Raw genomic sequence first — 16151 nt, 5'->3', positions numbered from 1 at the left:
AAATATAACAGAATAATTATCAATGGTTCCTACATATTTGAACATTTGTGGTTTTTACCTGGCGTCTGTCCATACTATCCTTTTTTCAAAATGGTCTACAGTTAGTCCATTAGGCCAAGCCCCAGATTTCATGTCCTTATAGATCGTCTTCCTTCCAGCACCACTCATGGAGGCAGACTCAATACGAGGAAAATTAGCATCCCAGTCTGTCCAAAAAAGAATTCTAGCAAGAAAGAAGTAATCAGATTAGTTAGTCTACCATTTTAAAATGGCACATTTGTCAAGTAAATTAAAAGAATTACGCATCTACAAATAAATTACGACTTACCTTATAGAATAACCTACATTAGTCACATGAGGACATGTATTGTTATTCAGGCTAGGATCATATTAACAAATGATAATATGATTATCTAATGACTTAAAGAATTGACGTGCCTAGGACAATAACTGTCATACCATTGATAATTCAATAAGTAAGTATACAAATGTGAGATATTTCCATCTTTCTCTCTTTCCCACTCTTAGTTATAATTTCTCCAGAGAGTAAAGAATGGAGAAAGGGAAAGGAGGAAGGGGAAGTTAAAAGCAAAGGATGGCAGAAATACAAAAGAAATAAAAACAATACCAATTCTTGTCAACAGAGTTGATAAAAATTTGGTGAGGAAATAAACTGAAACTATAGACAAGATTTTTTTTTTGATTAGTCGATAAATTTCTACTCCATTGCATAAGAGTGTGCGCGTGCACACACACACACACACACACACATACACGTATTTCCTTCCTCTCCCACATATTGCAAAGTAATAAAACAGCTTATAAAGCATACAGTATTTCTCTAAAACTAATTCAAAAATTTTTGAGTCCTTAGGTTACGTATCTAATGTTTGTCAAAGTGTGTGTGTGTTTGTCCTTCATTGCCAAAGAAGACCATGCCATCAGAGAAATAATGACATGACTTACACTTGACTTTGCTTTTTTTGAGTGAGGGAGGGCTGTGCAGGTCACCAGCCTCACTTCTCCTCCAGAGCTATCTGAATCCAGTGATCAGATATTCATCAGGATGATTAGAAATGAGCCAGGATGAGGCAATTGGGGTTAAGTGACTTGCCCAAGGTCACACAGCTGGTGAGTGTCAAGTGTCTGAGGAGAGATTTGAACTCAGGTCCTTCTGACTCCTGCACTGGTGCTCTATCCACTGCACCAGCTATCTGCCCCTTATCTAATATTATACAATTCAAGGGATGACATGGTGGGGGATTTGAGTTGGGGATACACACATAATGTATGTATGTATGATATGTTTGCATCTTTAGAGATTTTGGAAGACAAAACTTAGAGATGAAGTAATTAGAGATGAAATAATTTTAGAAGATTACAAAAGAATACACAGTGTGTCAAAAGGACATAAGAATGAAAGAACTATGAGTGAGTGTCACTTTTAGTGGTTAGAGAAAAGAGACTCAACATTAAGTACTTGCTGGTGAAGAAAGTGGGACAGGGTTTAAAGGACTGTACTTTCAATAAAGGCTACTTATTAACTCACTATTATAGCAACTCATAATCAATTAATATAAAGAAGGTGAAACAGATTTCAGGATTTTAAATATTTATTCATCTCTTTCAAATTGTTAAGAAATAAGCTCTTGACTTCTTTTATTTGATGAAAGTGGGATGGATCCTGAACCTTATGCATACAAACTTCTCTACTGTGGTGACTGGAAAGGTAATTCTTTGATGCACTATCAATGATATTTTAGCATAAAGTCTTTATAAGGTTGGGATAAGAATGTCCAATAAGAATGATAATTAAAGCTGTCAAGAGCTAATATTTTACAAGATGTTACTTTGGAATGAATGCACTTGGGACAGAATTGAGGTACGATTCTATGACCAGCTGAAGATTATCCCAAAGAGATCTGGTAAAATATAATGTTCTAGTGGCTTTCTGAATAATTTAAGGGATATATTTAGAAAAGACTCTCTCTCTCTCTCTCTCTCTCTCTCTCTCTCTCTTTCTCTCTCTCCTTTCCTCTCTCTACATGTATATGTGTGTATATGTATACACACATGCACATATTTCTACATGTGTATATATACTCATGCACAAACACACACATATATGTATATACATACACATATATAGGTTATACACATATCCATACACACACACACTCAGAGCGTTAATTAGGGTGGGGGTGATCAGAGATTTCTCCCATAATACCAATATTTAAATACTGTTGACAGTACCTAAATTTCTTCAGCAGGTAAAAACAACTGGGCTTAATATCTGGGTAACAATTATGCAACCCAGGAAGTGATCAGATGTAAATTTGTTTCCTTTCCAACTACACCCCCAGAAATAGCCTCACAGTCTCTCAAGCTCTCTACCTAATGGGGGGTCACAATTTCCATCTAAACTGCATGAGTTCTTGTGTCTTGAGAAACATTTCTTCTAAATTTGTCACAAAATATGATTTCATACTGCCTTTTTACTACTTGCTCTTAACACAAAAAAATTCTATTTTTATCTCCATATATATTAGCAAGTGTTTTCAAAATCTTCAACTTGAGGATCACTTTCAGTAGAAAAAAAGATTTTTATTTTTAGTTTAAAATGATACATTGCAAAGTCGTTCTTAAACTTAGCAGGTTTACTAAATAAGAACGTTGTTAAACATGCCAAATAGGATTCTTGGTTGAGTTATTACTAAAGACTTGAGTTTACATGTTAGGATTATATTTAATCATAATATAATTAAATAAGGGTCAAATACACTGGTCTTTTGTAGAAGAAGGAATGAAATGTTTTAGGAATAAAAAAATAAGAGGAAAATAATTCATTGAGGCACTTAGAGCAAAATTAATTAGTAGTGACAAAATACTGAAAATTGTGGGGATGCCCATCAATTGGGGAAAGGCTAAACAAATCAAGGTGTATGATTGTGATGGCATACTGCTGTGCTGTAAGGAATGATGAGCAAGTTGACATTAGAAAAACATATAAAGAATTACATCAAATGATGAAGAGAGAAATGAGCAGAACCTAGAGAACATTGTATACAGCTACAACATACAATATAGCTCGAAGAATAACTGTGAATGACTTAGTTATTCTGAGTATTATAAATACTCAAATCAACTACAAAGGAAGATGCTTTCTACTTCCAGAGAAAGAACTGGTAAATGTAAGTATATATAGTATGATTTTACATATGTATGTGTTAAATATGTGTGTATAATACTATATAATTATTACATATTATACATATAGGTTTATCAAATGGTGGCTTTCTTTAGTGTGGGGTGAGGAAGAAGGGAAGGGGACTATTTGAAACTTAAAATATAACAGAAAATAAATAAAATTATTTTTGAAAAGTTAGAGCAAAAATTTATTTAAGTCAAATTCAGATAATAATAGAATTTTAAAATAAGCCTTTAATTTTAGCAGATAAGGAAATTGAGACCCAGGTGATTACATTACCTTTACCTAAGGTTTATAATTAGTAGTAGAGATAATACTTGAACATATACATGTCCTTTAACTCCATAATCAGGTCTCTATTATTTCTATCTTCCCTAAGTGAAAATCTTTGAAGATGACAGCTAAATATGACCTTTGAGTATAATGAGAAATATTTGTATCTTGTTTCTAATTTAATTTTGGATGCATATTACTATTTAAAAATATCCTTTTTTCAATATTAGATTTAAAATAGGAAAATAATATAAAGCTAAAATACTATGAATTCAAATGCAAGGTAAATAAAGGAAAAAGAATATTTAAGAGAAAGGTTTTGTAGGGCCTGGTTAATGTGATTGATTAGAATTAGCCACCAAAGCCCATTAACCATACTATACTTTTAATGGGGAAGATTTCTTCTCTGGATTTTTCAGAACACTGACAATTAAAGCCACTGGATCTACTCTATCAAGCACATGGAGAATTATAGATTTTAGATCTCCTTATAGACAATAGAAGCAGTTCTGGTAGGTTCAATACAATGGACATTCAATACAATTAAGGTGTTATCTGTTTTATTCAGAAGTATGCCTGCAGTCTACATCAGAGAAAGACTAATACGTACTGTGGGTAATGAAAATATGGCTTGCTGTCCTTCAAACTTTCCTAAAAATGACTGGTCCTTTCAATCTTCATCCAATGTAGCAGCACTGGGAATCTGACAGCAGCTGCTTTGATAGTAAACTATCATCCATTTATTAAAGTAACATATTCAAGAACAAGTTGCTCCAAAATGTTTATTTTACCTTACGTGTGTGTGTGTGTGTGTGTGTGTGTGTGTGTGTGTGTGTGTGTGTGTGTGTAGGGGGCAGCTTCTAAAAACTGATTTTAAGGATCATTTATTTTGATAAGGCTTTGGGAAGCTTGTTCTCCCATTGTCACCACTACTTATTTGTATCTTCATGGAATCAAAGCATTTTCTAACATACTCAATATTTTATAGTAGAAAATGTGTTAGTAGAGAATCATTCAATAAATATTCAATTTTCTCAAATTCACAAAGATTAAAAGATCTCTCAGCACAGGACATAGGCAAATTATGGACCACAATTTCTTTAAGAACTGCAAGAATTGACTAAGATAATGGTGGTTGCATTTATCTATTAGACTCAGATACTTCTATATTGAGTGAATGAAACATAAACTAAAAAGTCTTTAAGGTAGCCATTATACAGTGGAGAGTTTCAGTTCTAGAAGGGGCATTATAATCTATCAGACCAAACTGAACAAGGTCAAACTATGCTGTCTTGGCTCAAAATTAGGTCACTGGATTGTAATTGTCAGTACTTCAAGCATGTGCATTAGTTTACAATTTCATTGTTTATGTTAATATGTTAGGTTAATCAGTTCACTATTTCAGAAGCTCTACAAATAAGATGAATGAATACTTTAAATAATACTTTAACGTTCTTTCATATATATGTATATATTCAATATAATGCAGTTCAATTTAATTTAATAAGAACATATTAAATGCCTCCTATGCACAAGAAACCAAGGACGGAACTATGACTATGAAGACAGACATGCCACAAAAGATGCTTATAAAGAGTTAGCATCTAGTGGAAGCTTATGCAATTGTTGGGTTAAGGCATTTTACATCAACTTGACAGAAGGATGTATATATATACGTGTGGTTTGTATACACACGTCTATAATACGTATGCATAAAATATGTCAAATGGATACATCTTAATTTTTGTTAAGATGTATCCATTTGACATATTTCTTTGTATATTTTTCATATTTATCAATTTGACCTATGTTTTATGTACATGTATGCTATATGTGTGTGTATGTGTGTGTGTGTGTACACATACATTAAATATGTGAAAGAGACAAAGGGAATGGGGACCTCATGTGCTGGTGTTCTACATAAGTGTGATCTCAAGAAAGTTACTAAATCCTCTTAGGCATAAAATTCTTAATCTGTCAAACTGGGATAAAACTGTCATAACCTAGCTGTTGTGGCGGTATAGCACAATAAAGTAAGGATGCACACACACACATATATAAAACATATATATGTCTGAAGGTATGTACATATGTAGAGTAAGAGACAAAGAGAGAATTAAGGTTGTTTCAGAATGTATGTATGGAGAGAGACAGAGACAGAGACAGAGCCAGAGAAAGAAAGAATTGGGTTGTTTCAGTTGTGTTGAGTCTTCATGACCCTAAACGGAGTTTTTTTTTTTTGCCAAAAATACTGGAGTGATTTCCCATTTACTTTTCTAGTTCATTTTACAGATGAGAAAACTTAGGCAAACAGGGTTAGGCAACTTGTCCATGATCACACAGTTAGCAAATGTCCAAGGACAGATTTGAACTTGGGTCTTCTTTATTCTAAGCCCAGTGCTCTATTCATTGCACCACCTGGCTGCTGATAGATGGATAGATAGATAGATAGATAGATAGATAGATAGATAGATAGATAGATAGATAGATAGAAAGGAAGGAAGGAAGGAAGGAAGGAAGGAAGGAAGGAAGGAAGGAAGGAAGGAAGGAAGGAAAGAAGGAAGAAAGAAAGAAAGAAAGAAAGAAAGAAAGAAAGAAAGAAAGAAAGAAAGAAAGAAAGAAAGAAAGAAAGAAAGAAAGAAAGCTGGATAGCTGGATAGCTGGATAGATGATAGACACAGGCCGACATAGATATACACACATATACATATATACATCAATGTATATACCACCATTCATATGTACAATTATACACACATGTGTAAAATTACCTACTGCTGTCTCCTAACCCATTACATTTAGCAAGCATCCACTATACGTAGCAATCAATCAAAAAATATGTTAAGTATCTATTATGTTGGACATACAGTGCTGGGTTCTTCTACTTAACAAAGAGGTAACATTCTAATGTACATTCAAGATAATAGGCCCTAAGTACTAAGGAAAGAAAAAAACGAAATAGCTTTTCCCCTAAAATAATTTACATGGAATGAGGGTGATTATAAATTCCCCAAGGGTAGGGATTGCCCTTTACCTCTTGCCTGGCACATATCAGGTACTAAAAAAATGCGTATTTATCGAATACAGCATATTCTTAGATCAGTTGACCAAATTAGGCCCCTTCTACCAAGAGGAGAAAGTGAGACATAAAAATAGCAACTTTTAAGATAACAGATGAATCTGTTAGGTGTAGCCTGACAACAAAAGAAATCTACCAATCCTTATCATTTCAGTTCAAATAGCACACTGGATACACCTGTCCTCTCACACAATAATTTCTAGCAATGAGGCCTTAGCATTTTAAGACTATGTATAGACACTATGTATAGACAAGGGCCAAGGTCTCCCAGTGAACCCTGGGTCATCTTCAGTTATTCTGATGAATATCTGGTCACTAGATTCAGGTAACTCTGGAGGAGAAATGAGACTGGTGACCTGCACAGCCCTCCCTCACTCAAAACAAAGTCAAGTGCAAGTCATGTCATCATTTGTCTGATGTCATGGTCTTCTTCGGCAAAGAAGGATGAATACAATCCTGCGAGTAGACACAGCTGGCTGAATGGGTAACTCAACTCCTTCTCTCCTCTCTGTCTGCCCCTCCCCTTTCTTCTCCTCTCCAAAGGAAGGTAAATTTGGATGGCCAAAAGATGCCCAAAAGACTTGGGTTTTACTAACCCCTTTCCTCTTTCCTTTCCTCTTTCCTTTCCTCTTTCCTTTCCCTTTTCCTTTCCTTTCCTTTCCTTTCCTTTCCTTTCCTTTCCTTTCCTTTCCTTTCCTTTCCTTTCCTTTCCTTTCCTTTCCTTTCCTTTCCTTTCCTTTCCTTTCCTTTCCTTTCCTTTCCTTTCCTTTCCTTTCCTTTCCTTTCCTTTCCTTTCCTTTCCTTTCCTTTCCTTTCCTTTCCTTTCCTTTCCTTTCCTAGATGCCCAGTTGACTTGAGTTTTACTGGCTCCTTTCCTTTTTCCTTTCCTTTCCTGGCCAAAAGATTCCCAGTTGACTTGGGTTTTGCTGGCTCCTCTCATCTCCCTCCTCTCCCCTCCCTTCTCTTCCCCTCCCCTCCCCTCTCCTCTCCTCTCCTTTCCCCTGCCCTGTTCTGTCCTCTCCCAAAACATTAAACCAACTGCACTCTGAAGCTGGGATACGAATGGGCCCTTGTTTAAGGGCTCCTCTGGACCCTCCTTGCTTTAGAGTGATTATCAGTAGTAACTGTTGCTGTTTCCCACCCAGTCTAATGTCTTTCTTTTTCTTGGCCTCATTAAAGGGGCCATGCCCTCGCTACTTCTGAAACAGGGCTATATAATGAATGGGTGTTGCCTCACCCTAAATGAGTACCTGCAAAGACCTTGCCTAAAGGGCCCAAGGTCTTCCAGTGCATCCTGGGTCATCTCCAGTCATCCTGATGAATATCTGGTCACTGGATTCAGATGACTCTGGAGGAGAAGTGAGGCTGGTGACCTGCACAGCCCTCACTCACTCAAAACAAAGTACATATAGTATGCAACCATTGAAGGAATTTGTTTTGTTTGGTTGTGTGTATTTATTACAAGTAATTTGTTTTGCTTTGTTTTCTTTTTCCTTCAATGTGGATGGGGGTGAGAGGGAGAAAAATAGAATGCTTTAATTAAAAAAAAAAACCCAGATAAAGGTATGCTACAGATAAGAAATATTGTGAGTGTTTTCAGATGAGGTCACTATATTATGTTTCACTTAATTATTTTAATTTGTCATAAAAGACCTCTGCTGAAGGTAAATGCTTTTAACATAAAAATAGAACACATCAATACAACTTAATGTTTAAAGAAAGTGGAATATCTCCAAATAGAAATTTTGGTCTTGAAATATTTGGTCTTGAAATATATAAAGATTGATTTTAAATCGTTATTCCTCAAAGTCTCTGAATACTGGGTTGAGGTTACTTATTGATAGACTAGGTATAAATTCAGAATGTGTTTAGTATAAGGAGTGATCTAATCCCACCAAGCTATGCTCAGAATTCCAAGAGATGAACCTATAAATTCTTTGTTTATCCCTGAAAAGGACCCTCAGGAGGAGATAACTTCACTGCAAGCAAATATTCCTTTACAAAAAGCAGATATTTAAGATTGTCAACTGGTCACCTTAAAAAAAAAAAACAAAACATGGGAAGCAAAACTACAAATATGGCCTTTTAAATAAAAAAAAAAACTAAGTAATTAAATATCTGAATAAAAAATAGCGGGTAATTGTCCAATTATAACAAAGCTAGTTTTCTCTAGTGCATTTAAAATTTAACTAAATTTCCAAATGTCCAATTTGCATGCAACTTTTCAGAAACACATTAGTGATGAAAAGCAAAGTATATAATAAAGGGCATTTATGAATATTAATGCACAGAATAATTATTTCTATGCATCCATTCATTCTCTCTTTCCAACCAATATTTATTGAGTTGTTAAGTGCAAAAGAGTTTAAGAAACTGTACCTCTTCCTAGGGAGTTTGCTGAGTAGTACAGAAGATAAGGTAGTTACACATAAAACTAAATTATAAGCCTCAACAAAGTTCAGCCAGTGAATTTTTGCTAAGAGTTTCTAAATATATTTTTCAGAGAAAGGAAGTCTTTAGGTACCCTATTATTTGAAATAATATCTCCATAGCCTGCCTCACAAATTTTCAAAGAACAAGGGAAAAAGTTCGATCTAAAAAAAAATTATAACCAAGAAGGCAATGAGCCAAGATGAAATAAGTTATTTTTACATTGCTTATCTACACGTAATATGTTTCAAAAGTGGAATTCATTGTATTTCATTATTTATTATACTTGTGTGCTAAAGCAACTTAATTGAAGATAGTTTTAAAATCCCAATTCACTGCCCTCCCTTCTAAAAAAAAAGCACTTAATAAATGGGGTTATTAAATTTATTTGAATTTTAATGAGTCAATGGAACTTGTTTTCTCAAAATAGAGACAAGGGGATATGAGACTCTAGGGGTCTTATTTCAAACCCACTAAACTGACCTTATTATTCCTGAACTCTACATTTCAAGAAATTAAAATTATATCAAATCACATTAGTCAAACCAGGCAATTTAATCCCAGAGCTGAGGAAATTACCACTGTCATTGGAACCCTTGGGCCATTTTAGTCAGAGACATTTTACAAGTTAGATTTTCTGCTTTTAATAATCATGCTGATTTACTTCATGTTATCACCACTGTAATTATAGTAATTAGCTTTAACAGTTAAAAATAACAATTAGTAATGATAATAATTCATCAAATTTTTCAATGGCATTATCACTTTTCCCTTATGTTCAAGCTAGCAGTTTATTTGAATAGTTTGCTAATCTTAATGGCCTTTTGGAGATACTGTCATAGTCCAATTCAATACCAAAGCCTTCTATTTTGAATTTAGTAATGTCTGATGTAGCTACAAAAGGACAGAAGGATAGTATGTCTTCCATATCTCTGTGTCGTATTTCCCTCCCCCAATTCTTAAGAAAAAAGTGCTACATACATATTCCTGGGGGTCATTGGGAATGGCTTATCATACTGGAACTGTGTTTTCACTAAAATGAATAAATTATAGAAAGGAGAAATTTCTTTCATTAAATTACATAATTTTAGAGTGGAAAGGGTCTTTAGTTACATAAAGACCAATCTGTAACTGATAGAGAATCCCCTCTATCATGTCCCTAGCAAACAATGCCCTGATCATTGACAAAAGACTACAGATATGAGAACTCCTACTATATATGAAGGAATCACTTGGAACTTTTGAGTATCTGTTAGCAAGTTTTTTTTTTTCTCTTAGCCTAAATTTTCTTTCTTTTTTAAAAAAATACTTTACATGTTTTCTCTTAATTCTACCCTTTTAGATCAAGAAAAATGATCTAAAAATGATTTAATCCTTCTTCCATATAACTTAACAGGCAGTTATCACGTACCATGTGATTTTTTTTTATCTAGGCTAAACATCCCCACATCCTTAGGGTGATCCTCACATGTTAAGAACATGAGGACCTTTGCCATCCTGAATTCTTTCCCCTAGATACTCTCCAGGTTCCCAATGTCCTTCCTGAAACATGTAGTCCAGATGTGGCTTGACCAGGGCACACTACATAAAGGCTATCACCTCCTTATTCCTCAGTGCTATATCTCTCTTCAAGCAGCCAAGATTATATTAACTTTCTTGGCTACCATGATGTACTGCAGAATCTCATTCAGATTACAAAGCACTAAGATCCCCAGATCTTTTGCAAGATAAATTGCTTTCCAACTAAGTCCTACCCAGTTTGTTTGCAAAGTTTATTTCCTCAATACAGTTCAAAATTTCATGCTTATCAGTATAGAATTCCACTTTCTTCTAAATATCTCATTAATCTAAACATTAATTTCTAAACACTGAAGTGTTGTTTAGATTAAGATCTTTTTGAAGTTCTTTGTCACCCCACATGTTAATTATCCCTCTCAATTTTGTATCATCTACAAGTTTAATCACTATATCATCTATACCTCTGAACAACTAAATGATTAAAATATTAAAAGGACCATACATATTCTTAAAACACTGAATTTGAGACTTCCTCCCAAGCTGATAGTGAATTATTAATGGGTCAGTTACATAATTCTGAATATAGCTTTTTGTACTGCTAAATTAACTTGCCTCTCTCCATTTTTTCAACTAGATTAGCATAAGGCACTTCATCGATGCTTTACTTTAAAAAGATTGCTAAATGATTTTGCCTTAAAAATAGGCATTATATTACCTTGTAGGATATATTCTTCTTAAATATTTCTCTGTATAACACCTCTCTGCCTTCAAAGTAGTCCTGATTTGAATTGCTTTTATAATTATCTACTGTTTATGACTATAAAACTATATTAAGCTAACTGCTATTCCACTTATTTTTTTTTTAACTAATCCTGTCCCTTTTCCCACAGGTTGAAATCCCCCTGTACAGTACTAAGGTTCTGCAATGGAATCCCCTTACTGTGTAATTTTATGGGTAAGTAGAGCTGAAGAGTGTATTCTAGGACAGAACCAAATGGCAGAGTACAGGTAGCAACTCAGCAGAACTCTCCCAACACTCTTCTCCAAACAACTTTAAAATAATGCTTAAATCAAATTCTGGAGTGGCAGAACCAACAAAAAGTCAGGGTGAGAAATTTTTTCAGATCAATACAATTTAGGAGGTCAGAAGGAGAGATCTGTGACAGAGGGGTAGAGGTGACCAGGAACACAGTGCATACTTTGCAATACCTGTAACAGGCCTTAGATGCAGCAGCAACAGAGATTATACACTATGATCAGAAGGGATTAATATCAAGAATGCATGATTCATTCAATATTAGGAAAACTAACAACATAATTGACCAAATAAATAATAACAATAACAACAATCATATGATTACATCAATAGATGCAGAAAGGGTTTTCTGGGGTGGGGAACCTGTGGAGTCAAGGCCCCATGTAGCCTTCTAGGTCATTGGGTGTGACCTTTTAATTGAGTCCAAGTTTTATAGAACAAATCCTTTTATTAAAAATTTATTAAGGAACACTCATTCCTATAAAAAAATGAGAAAGCATATGAATAATTGGAGCTTTCCTTAAGTATTATCTATCTAAAATTACCAGTCAACATGATCTATAATGGGGATGAGTTAGAAGCCTTCCAAAAACAATCAGAAGTGAAACAAGCATGCCCATTATCACCACTATTTTTCAAAATTGTACTAGACATGTTAGCTATAGTAGAAATAAGACAAAAAAAGACAAACTTGAAGGAATTGGTAAAGGCAATAAGAAAATAAAACTAACATTTTTACAGCAATATGATAGTATAATTATAGAATCTTAGAATATTAACTAAAAAACTAGTTGAAAAGATGAACAACTTTAGCAAAGTTATAGGCTATAAAATAAAGCCACATAAACCATTAGCATGTCTATATATTAACAACAAAGCCCATCAAGAAGAGATAGAAAGATAAATGCAATTTAATAACTATAGACAATATGAAATACTGGGGAGTCTACCTGCTGAGACAAATGCAGGAACTATAAGAAAACAGTTTTTTCCCACAGCAATAAAGACAGATCTAAACAACTGGAAAAACAGTAACTGTTCACGATTATGAAGAGCCAATATAATGAAAATGATAATTCTACCAAAATTAATTTATTTGATGACATGCCAATTAAGCTATCAAAAATATTTTATGGAACTAGAAAAAATGAAAACAAAATTCATCTGGAAGAAGAGAAGGTCAATAACATCAAGGGAATCTATGAAATAAAAGTGAAGGAAGGTGACCTGGAAGTATCAGATTTCAAACTGAATTACAAGGTAGAAATCTTGAAAACAAGCTGGTGCTGGCTAAAATCAGTGGAATAGATTATGTGCACAATACACTGTAGTAAATGACTACAGTAACATACTGTTTGATAAATTCAAAGATCCGTACTTGTGGGACAAGAACACAGTATATGACAAAAATTGCAGAAAACTGTAACAGTTTGACAGAAAATAGGCATAGGTCAACATCTTATACCATGTACTAAGTCAAAATATGTACATGACTTAACTATAAAAGATGTTGTCATAAGCAAATTAGGGGATCATGAAAAAATATATCTGTCAGATCTATGGATAAGGGAAGAATTTATAACAGAAAAAGAGATACAGAGAATCACAGGAAGTAAAATGGATAATATTGATTATATTAATTTTAAAAGATCTTGCACCAATAAAACCAATACAGCCAAAATTTGAAGTAAAGCAGAAAACTGGGGGTAAGGGGTGAGAATTATAGCAATTTTGTTTGATAAAGATCTAATTCCTCAAAAATACAGAGAAGTGAGCCAAATTTATTTTTTTAACTGAATCATTCTCTCTTTGTGGTGGCAAAGAACTAGAATTTGCAGGGATGTCTGTCAATTAGGGAATGACTGAATAAGTTGTGGTATGTGACTGTGATGGAATACAATTATGCCATAAGAAATGATGAGCTCAGTGGATTTTCTGGTTCTGGGAGTCACGATAATGGAGTGATCAGTAACTGCTATCTCTCTTCCCTTGCTGACCTTGATGAGCCCAGAGAATATTTCCCTGGGAAAAACTCTGGAACAGTGGGAGCAGCAGAAGGGGTAAACAGTCTGTTAACCTGTGAGGCTAGGAAAATCTCTAAGGAAGGTCCCTTTTGCTGTGGCTGAAGGGGACCAATACAAGACCACAGCTGTCCCAGACAGCCCCACCTCAGCAAACCAGGAGAAGATCCTGAGCCCCAGAGGGGTAAAGCAAACCAACTACCAACACCAGGACCTCAGGCATACCCCAGCCCCCCAGGGGAATCAGGGAGACACTAGCACAGACAGGATCACCAACCCACAAGCTTGCCTATGCTCTAACTCAGCAGAGGAGACCTCCCTTGCCAGACCACCCCTTCCCCACAATTAATGAGCTAGCTCCAGGGTAACTTTGGGGAAACCCAAAAAGACCTCACCTGGCCTCTGCTTTCCAACACCAAGCAACTCAGCACTAGGTAAGTTGCATCATTGTAGCTTCTAGCTGAAAGAACTAGAGGCTACAACACACAAAGCCTCAAGTTTTAGACACAAGAAGTATGAGACAGAGCAGAGCCCCCTGTGTCCCAGATGCAGAGATCTACTTTAAAACCCAGGAAAAGGGTGATGGTCATAAGTAAGAAGTAAAGTAGAAAAGACCATAGAATCTTTCTATGAGGATAAGGACCAAAATACAAATACCAAAGAGGTCAGCATTGAGACTGTACTCCCGTCTGAAATTTCAGAACTGGTCTGAAGCACAAAGAGCCTTCTTGGAAGAACTCAAGAAGGATTTTAAAACCCAAATTAGAGAAATAGAAGAAAAACTGACCAATGACTTTAAAAATATGAATAAAGAAATCACAGAAGAATTTAAAAGAATAATTGGACAAATAAAAAATCAAAGTACAAACCTAACTGGAGAAAATAAGTCCTTAAAAGGAACAATTGGACAGATGGAAAAGGAGATTCAAAAGTTAACTGAAGAAAACAATTTGATAAAAATTAGAAACAGATAGGTAGAAGCTAATGACTCTATGAGACATCAAGAATCAGTCAAACAGAATCTAAAGAGTGAAAAGATAAAAGAAAATGTAAAATATCTAATTGGAAAAACAATTGACCTGGAAAATAGATCCAGGAGAGAAAAAATCTAAGAATTATTGGTTTACCAGAAAGCTATGATGAAAAAAAGAGCCTGGACAATATCATCCAAGAAATCATCAAGGAAAATTGCCCAGAAGTCCTAGAACCAGAGGGCAAAATAGTCATCGAAAGAATCCACCATTCACCTCCTGAAAGGGACCCCAAACTAAAAACATTAAGGAATATTGCTGCCAAATTCCAGAACTATCAAGTGAGGGAGAAAATACTGCAGGCAGCCAGAAAGAAACAATTCAAATATCGAGGAGCTACAGTCAAGATCACACAGGAACTTACAACTTCTATGTTAAACAATCAAAGAAATTGGAATATGATATTCTGTAAGGCAAAGAAGCTAGGTCTGCAACCAAGGATTTATTGCCCAGCAAAGTTGAGTATAATATTTTGGGCAAGGAGATGGACATTCAAAGAAATAAGGGATTTCCAGACCTTCCTAAAAAAAGGCGAGAACTCAATAGAAAATTTGATCTTCAAACACAGGTCTCAAGAGAAGCATAAAAAAATAAACAGGAAAAAAAAAAAAACAAACTTGTTACTTAGTATGAGCAAACTGCTTACATCCCTATAATGGAAGATGATACTTGCCAATCTTGAGAACTGTATATTTATTATGATATATAAAAGGGATATACAAAGACAGAGGGAGCGGTATAAAGTAGATGATGTCATGATAAAAATGTGATTTAAGAGTATGAAAGGAATGTAATCAGAGATGTGAAAAGGAGGAGCCAGAAAAAGGTAAATCATATCACAGGAAGAGGCACAAAAATATGTTACAGTACAGAGAAAGAGGGGAGGAAGATGAGAATTGTTTGGGATTTACTCTCATCTGATTGCATTCAAGGAAGGAACAAAATTGCAGTTAAGTAAAGAAATACAACTAGTTCTATAGGCAGGAGGAGGGGAAGGGGGAAAGAAAAGGGAAGGGAGGCTAAAAGGAAGGGAAGAAGTAGTAAGGGAAAGGGAACTAAAAGGTAGAGGGGCTGAAAGAAGGGAGGGAAGACTGAGGGAGGCTGTGGTCAAAAATTAAAACTATTGTGGAGGGGAGGGGAGAAGGGAGAACTGAAAGCACAAATGATGGGAAAGAAGATGGAGGGAAAGACACAGAGAGTAATTATAACTGTGAATGTGAATGGGATGAACTCTTCCATAAAATGGAGATGGATAGCAGAATGGATTAAAAACCACAATCTAATAATATTCTGTTTACTAGAAATACATTTGAAATGGGGGCATACACACAGGGTAAAGGAAAAAGGTTGGAGCAGAATATTTTGTACTTCAGCTGTTGTAAAAAATGTAGGGGTAGCAATGCTAATCTCAGACAAGCCAAAAGCAGAAATGGACCTAATCAAAAGAGATGAGGAAGGAAACTAATCCCACTAAAAGGCACCATAGACAATGAAGCAATTTCATTACTAAACATATATGCTCCAAGTGGCATAGTATCCAGATTCTTAGAAGAAA

The 16151-nt window shown here is 35.0% G+C and overlaps 1 protein-coding gene across 3 annotated transcripts in view; it reads right to left on the bottom strand.

Moving 5' to 3' along the window:
* Nucleotides 1-16151, bottom strand: part of LRP1B (LDL receptor related protein 1B) — a 2222640-nt gene that overhangs the window by 783880 nt on the left and 1422609 nt on the right. For all 3 annotated transcript variants that reach the window (XM_072613193.1, XM_072613191.1, XM_072613192.1), the window contains one exon: nt 59-223. In XM_072613193.1, the coding sequence (XP_072469294.1) occupies nt 59-223 (165 nt within the window). The remainder of the gene's footprint in view (nt 1-58; nt 224-16151) is intronic.

The sequence above is a fragment of the Notamacropus eugenii genome, chromosome 5, assembly GCF_028372415.1.
Source record: "Notamacropus eugenii isolate mMacEug1 chromosome 5, mMacEug1.pri_v2, whole genome shotgun sequence".
In the NCBI taxonomy this organism is placed as follows: domain Eukaryota; kingdom Metazoa; phylum Chordata; class Mammalia; order Diprotodontia; family Macropodidae; genus Notamacropus; species Notamacropus eugenii.
Note: the sequence above shows the minus strand (reverse complement) of the source record. Positions and strands in the feature narration are given on the sequence as shown.